The sequence below is a fragment of the Guillardia theta genome (assembly GCF_000315625.1).
Source record: "Guillardia theta CCMP2712 unplaced genomic scaffold GUITHscaffold_48, whole genome shotgun sequence".
Taxonomy (NCBI): domain Eukaryota; class Cryptophyceae; order Pyrenomonadales; family Geminigeraceae; genus Guillardia; species Guillardia theta.
In genome coordinates this window covers 537,908-544,399 of record NW_005434626.1, presented here as the reverse complement: position 1 = coordinate 544,399, position 6,492 = coordinate 537,908, and the positions used below count along the sequence as shown (strand labels likewise).

The window sequence follows — 6,492 nt, the reverse complement described above, 5'->3', positions numbered from 1 at the left end:
CAGGGAGGAGAGAGGATCTAGAAGTCTCGAGCAGATCTCATGGGATGATCATCTTACAGGTCTTGCAGGGAGAACTCGCCGTCTTGCTTCCATGTGCGAGTCTTCAGTCGGCAGCGCTGACAACCACATCTGTCAGATGTTGCTGGAACATCACAGCAAGCAGTTGATGTCACCCACCAAACCTGCAGACAGGACAGGAGTTTGTCTTCATCAACCAAGGGAGAAGGCAGACGTTGTGGAACACATGCCTGAACGAACCATGAACATCTCCCATCTCCCCATCACTTGCACAGCGTTACATGCAGGGCATGCGGATCAGCAGCGATCCGCTGACAAACTCTTCAGTGCAGATCGTGCAGGTTTCTCCATCAGTTTCGTCTTGTGAGGCAGGAACGACTTGCTTGTCCTCCTCCTCCCTCGCAGTTTGTCCTCCTCCTTGTCGTCTCCCATCCCATACGAACCTCTCGAGGTTCTCAACTGACTTTCTCGATGCCGCAAGTTGCCGCGAACTCCTGCTTGCGCGTCAGGACAAGATCCAAGTGTCACATCCGCCAAGAGTATCAAGTCAAGCGAGTAGTATGGCAGACAAACTGGTGACAAGGGGGCGGAGGGGAGGGGTAGGAGCTGCTGTGTGAGGGGCTGAGGGAGCGTCGGAGGCAGGAGGGGGGGAGGGATGGGAAAGGAGGGAGGAGTTAGCAACAGAAATCCAGCAGAGCAAGAGGAAGGGAATGCGAAGAGGATGCGACATGCACAGAGATCTTACCGATCTACCTCTCCATCGACAAGAAGATTGAGCAGACCTTCGTCTATGTCCATGTTCTGTTTACACCAGTCAAACCTTGCCATGTAGAGAATCGTACATCAGAAAACAGTATAGAGCAGCGTACATCAGAAAACAGCCTCCTCAGAGCGCTTCTCTGCACAACAAACTGTATGTTTGTCGCTCCTCCCGAGGATGATGTTCTTGTTGCAGGCTCCATAAGTCCATCCCCCTCCATTGAGTGACTAGATAGAGCTCCAGCGGGGGGAAGGGAGGAGGAGGAAGGGAGGTGGAGAGTTGAGTCAGCAGGAGACAGAGAAGAGGGTTGACGATCATCTGGTAGAGGGAGATGCTCAAGTGTTTGTCTGAATGCTGGAGCTTGAAGAGCAGCAGAGCCATGTATATGACTCCGAGGAAGGCGAGGAGGAGAGGAGGGAGGGATGTGGGGTGAGGCAGGGGCAGGAGGGACGGGAGAAGAGGACTCTGGGGTGGCAGAGACATCCGTACGAAGAGCAGGATGATGGAGGAAGGGAGGAGGAGGAGCATTGGCGGCTCCACGTAGCATGGATGCGGCTCCGCCCATGGCTGGGCCCTCTTGTACTTCAACAGTTCCGACAGACCAACCGCACATTCAGAGGCGGGCTCATTCCTTCTGAGGCGGACCCTGGGAGGAAAATGATCGGACCGTCTGACTCAGTGACTTGAGTCGGTCTGACCGTCCGATCTCAGTACTAGGCTACGGCCCGCCGAGGCCCGGGCCGGGCTCAGGGCCCGGCACCGCCGGGCCCACCACGGACCCAGTCAGATCGGACCGTAAGGTACGGTACGGTACTGAGTGCCACAGCCCGGTGAGCAGCCGGCCCGGGAGCGGACTGGTTGGCCCGGGCCGTCCGATCAGGATCGTCTGGCGCGGCCGGGCCTGCCGGCCCACTGGACAGGCCCACACAAGTGACTCACTTTGATTTTATTCTGATTGGATGAGATTCCACACTAAAGCATGATGTCACGGTCAGTCGTTGTTGGTAGTTGAAGTAGAGTAGATAAGAGGAGAAGAATAGACATCATCGAACCCTCATCATGTGTCGAGGGGGAAGGAGGAGGAGGAGGCCCTGAGGAGGAGGAGGTGGTGGTGGTGGTGGAAAGCGGGACGGGAGGGGGGACTGGAGGGGATAGGGGGGAACTGTGCTAGTCGCAGCGATTGAAGAAGCCCAAAATATCCTACAGACAGCAGCTATTAGATGAGCTTGAAGCGAAGGAGGGGAGGGGGAGAAGGAGAATGAGGAAGATGAGGAGGAAGACGAGGAGGGGAGGGGAGGGGAGGAGAGCAGAGGAGAGCAGAGGAGAGCAGAGGAGAGGAGAGGAGAGGAGAGGAATGGTAGGGGAGGGGAGGGGAGGAGAGACTCACGTGGATGAGGATGTTCCAGACAAGCTCGAGACCAACTTCAGCCACGATGAGCCAGATGACGATCCACTCAAGACGAGTAGCATGGCGGACCTGCGGAGAGTGAGCAGAGCAATGGGAAAGAGAGAAAGCTGATGGTAGGAGGGGAGAGGAGAGGAGGAATAGAGGAGAGGAGGGGAGGGGAGCGGTGGGGAGGGGAGCGGTGGGGAGGGGAGGAGGAAGGGGGAACACGAGAAGAGGGGAGGGGAGGGGAGAGAGGAGGACAGGATGGGGGGAGAGGAGGGGTGAGGAGGGGAGGGAGCGACGAACCTCGAGCTGGTCTTTGAGCATCTGGAACATTCCATCTAAGACCTCCATGCGCTTGTTGAGGACGCCAACTCGCCCGTCGATTTCGAGGTACTGGAGCAAGAGATCTCAGGGAAGGCGCAGGAGCAGCAGACTGCAGGCAAGGAAGGACGAGGTGGTGAGAAGAAAGGAGAGCGAATGGGAAAGGAGACGAGGAAGGGCCGGGAGGGAAGCGAGGGAGGAGTGCAGAAGAGGGAAGGGGAAGGGGAAAGGGGCAAGGGGAACGGAGAAGGGGGTTGTGGTGAAGGAGGAGTAGGAGGAGGAGAAGTGTACTCTGGTTACCTTGCCGGCATGGCGGAAGATTGGTTCCCACTCGTCGTTCTCCCAGAAGAAGTCTGGAGTGGAGAGCATGTCGGATTCGAGATTGACCTGATGCGACATTGAGTTGACCAGCAGACCAGAAGTACGGCAGAGTAGGAGGAAGGATTGAGCATGGAGGAAGGGGAGGGGGAGAGAGAGAAAGGAGGAAGAAGAATAGGAAGGTGAAGGATGGGGGAGGGCTGGGAGGAGTAAAAGGAGGAGGAAGACCATGGGGAAGAAAAGAGGGAGAGGGTAGAGTATCAGACCGACGCTCTGACGATGAAAAGTTGTCCAATAAGTTTCGAGACTTCAGTCTTGGATGGGAGAAGAAACATCAGGAAACAAGCAAACAAAAGGAGTCAATGATGTAGATTTGTTACCTGTGACAATGAGATTTGTCCAGTCTCGGCAAGCTCCTGTGACAATGAAATTATTATCCCCGTGATCAATGATCATCTCAGCTATTACAGCCATCACCACCACCACCACCACCACCATCATCATCATAGTCATCATAGTCATCGTAAAAATTAGCATCACCATCGATCCATCAAGGTCAATATCGCCGCCACCATCACACAAACATTATCTCCATATCATACATAAACAACATCAATCACCTGCGGATAAGCTCTCGTGTTCTCAAAAGTCTCTTCCACCCGCAACTCCAAAACCTGAAAGTCTAAGATCAGCCGGCAAGTCTTCGATCCTTTCCTTCCCAGTCTTCGCCGTCGCGCATTCATGTCGGCCCTCACCGACAGTTTTGTGGACTGCGCGAGTGCGAACGATATTGAGAGCTTCTCGAGCGGACTGTTGGTGGCGAGTTGGACCTGAGAAGAGGATCTCAGCAGAGTTGAATGACGGAAATGACAGGGAGGAAGAGGGGGGGGGGAGGGGCAATGATGGTGATGGTAGTGGAAGACAATGAAATGAACATCTCAGTGAGTGGAACACGAAGAAGAGCAAGAGCAAGATCAAGAGCAAGAGCAAGAGCAAGAGCAAGAGCAACGACGTCAGCAGACTTGTGAACAGACCTGGTCATTGTACAAACGAGTGCGCGTTCCATAGAAGAAAGTCATATCATCTCTCTGAAATAAGATGAGGAAAGTCAAGATAGCAAACAGCACTGAATGTGCTCTCAACCTCTTGACCCTCGTCAGGGATCGGATCGTCCTCAAAATCCTTGACGAAATTGATGAAGAATTGCTCTTCTTCCGGCTCCAATCCCCAGAAAACAAGACATCTGCGATCCTCCTTAGCCATACTGTGAGCGCGAGCAACAGAATCTCTACCCATACTCGTAGCAGAATACATGTTTCGTGGCAAGGTCAGAAACCGTAGCTGCTGCCTGTTGTATCTCTGCTTCAAATCCCTCTCTGTGGATTAGAGATCACAACAAAGGTCATCATCATGAGATCCTTTCACCGGTATATCCAGCTGTCTGCATCTTGGAGGTACCTGAGAACCGATTTCATGAGAAATCACCTCAACGGTATCCATGGTTGAGAAAGACAACAAACTTGCGGGTTGAAGTGAAGAAAGACAAAGACAGCAGCAGTCGAGCAAGCGAGATAGCAACACACCCATCTTCGTCGTCTGCTTGCATCACGTCTGAAGTTTCTCCGTCGCTCATCGCCTCACCCAGCTGGTTCGACACAACTCGCTTTATCCTCCTCCCCTCGAGCGGGGGCGGCTGCTCAAATTCAGCACGACACTCGCCATGATTCTCCTCCTCACCTCAAGGCCTTCGCTGCCTACAGGGGCCCAGAGCTGCGGGTCGTTCTCGGAGCTCAGGTCCTTATCGTGCTGGTGTCTGCGACATCGTTCAGAGAAGCGGATCGGTCTTACAGGAAGCTCACGAGAGGATTTTCTCCTCCATGTCAACAGTGTGACCCGGCGGCGAGTTCCCTTGCGAGGTTTTCCTCAGCTTCCTCAACGTCTGCATCTCGATATCTCTTGTTTTGGAAGCTGCTCCCTTCATCTCTGCCTTGGCAGCATTCACAAACTCGTCCGCCTCGAACGTCGCATGAGCATGCAGGACGTCAGTGTACATCTTAAACTTCCACTCTCCCTTGAGGTAATTCCGCAAAGGGGTTTGTTCACTGTCCTTCTTGCCGCTAGCCGCTGCTTGCTCCGGCACACCTCCTGCTGCTTGCTTGAAGTCAAGGTCGCTGTCCGACCGAGTCCTTGATCGTTTCTCAAACTCCTCCCTCAGAGCAGGGAGTAACTTCTCAGTCTGCAGCTCCATGCATGTGCAGATGCAGGAGACTGTCCCGCGGAACAGACGCACTTCGTCTTCATCTCGCTGGGCCCTGGCGATGTGCTTTTTACGCGCCTTCCTCACCCTTGCGTTGTCAAGACGGAGCAACGCAGAGTGAAGGTCTTTCTTAACAGGACCATTCCTCCGAGAAGTCTCCTTCGCTGACCTCCTCGTGACAACTTCTGGCACGGGCGCGCGCACAGGAATTGGCACTCTTTGTGGAGGATTCACATGAAAATCGCGGGGAGGAATAGCAGAGTCCGAGTGGTAGTTGCTGTCGTCAGGAAACTTCTCATAGTCCCCCTACAACGTTGAAACGTTGCTTGTCAGTATCGTCCCGACCTTATCTACACCACTTTCTCGCCATGGAAGTCTTGTCTTGCTCATGCTAACGTATGAACAGTCGACGATGGGCAAACTCTCCGCAGCATGTACCCCCTCCTATCGACTACAAACTACCTTCTTCCACCCTCCTTGTATGGACTCCATTTCGAACACCATTTCCTATTTCTCTCATATCTATCTGAGAATGTCAACAGTTTCCCGTGTCTGCTCTCACAGATCTTTTCCATCCCATCCCAATCCTCTTCCTCCTCCTCTCGTTCGGACGCAACTTCCTCTTGGCGGTCTTCTTTCTCTTCCTCTTCCTCTTCCTCTTCCCTTCTCTTCCTCCTCCTCCTCCTCCCTCCTCCTCCTCCTCCTCCTCCTCCTCCTCTCTTACCAGCCCGTCGTCCATCCCCATAACACCTTCCCGCGGCATGATCAGCCTGCCCGACGACTTCGACCCACCGAGGAGGGAGGGGTGTACTTTACCACCCCTCATTGTCCGGTCATGTGGTAGGTAGGGTATGTTCATCACCCATAGTTTTTCGCATGAAAGAACGGGTGGGGTACGCCGAAGCACCCCTACTTGTGAGCTTCAAATTTGGGTAGGCATGTTGATGAGTACCCCTTCAATTGTCTAGTACTAAATGGGTAGGGGTACCCTTCTGGCCAGAGACTACCAGAGTGGGTAGGGTTATGGGAAAAGCTCCATAGGTATAGGTAGGGGGTATACAAGTATAAAGTTTTACAGATGTAGTACCGGGGTTTGAGACCAATAATTTGGGGTACATCTGGAAGATCAGGGGTCATATGCTCACGGGTGGGTAGTCCAAGTAGCCACAGGGGTATGCCAATTCCCACCCCTTCTCATAATTGGATTTCTGTGCGTGGACATGGTGGGGTAGTAGATACTTTTCGGAGGGTGGGGTAATTCAGGTAAAATAGTGGGGTACATCAGCTACTGGACAGGGGTAGTAAGACCTACAGGTGGGATGGGGGTGGGTATGCTCACTAGATTGACGGTAAAGTCGGGAGTGACGAGATGTTGAGGAGGAGGAGGAGGAGGAGGAGGAGGAGGAGGAGGGGAAGGGGGGGGGGGGA

General features: G+C 53.7%; 1 protein-coding gene across 1 annotated transcript; it reads right to left on the bottom strand.

Annotated features, from left to right (window-relative positions):
* Positions 1 to 1,945: 1,945 nt before the first annotated feature.
* On the bottom strand, positions 1,946 to 5,568 carry GUITHDRAFT_140781 (hypothetical protein; the record flags this gene model as incomplete). Its single annotated transcript, XM_005830141.1, has 14 exons — positions 1,946 to 1,978; positions 2,166 to 2,255; positions 2,472 to 2,561; positions 2,790 to 2,876; positions 3,188 to 3,223; positions 3,428 to 3,481; positions 3,563 to 3,637; positions 3,842 to 3,895; positions 3,951 to 4,050; positions 4,233 to 4,265; positions 4,391 to 4,500; positions 4,545 to 4,620; positions 4,667 to 5,370; positions 5,527 to 5,568. The coding sequence occupies 14 exons, from the start codon at positions 5,566 to 5,568 to the stop codon at positions 1,946 to 1,948; spliced, it is 1,584 nt and encodes a 527-aa protein (XP_005830198.1).
* Between the last annotated feature and the right edge of the window lie 924 nt (positions 5,569 to 6,492).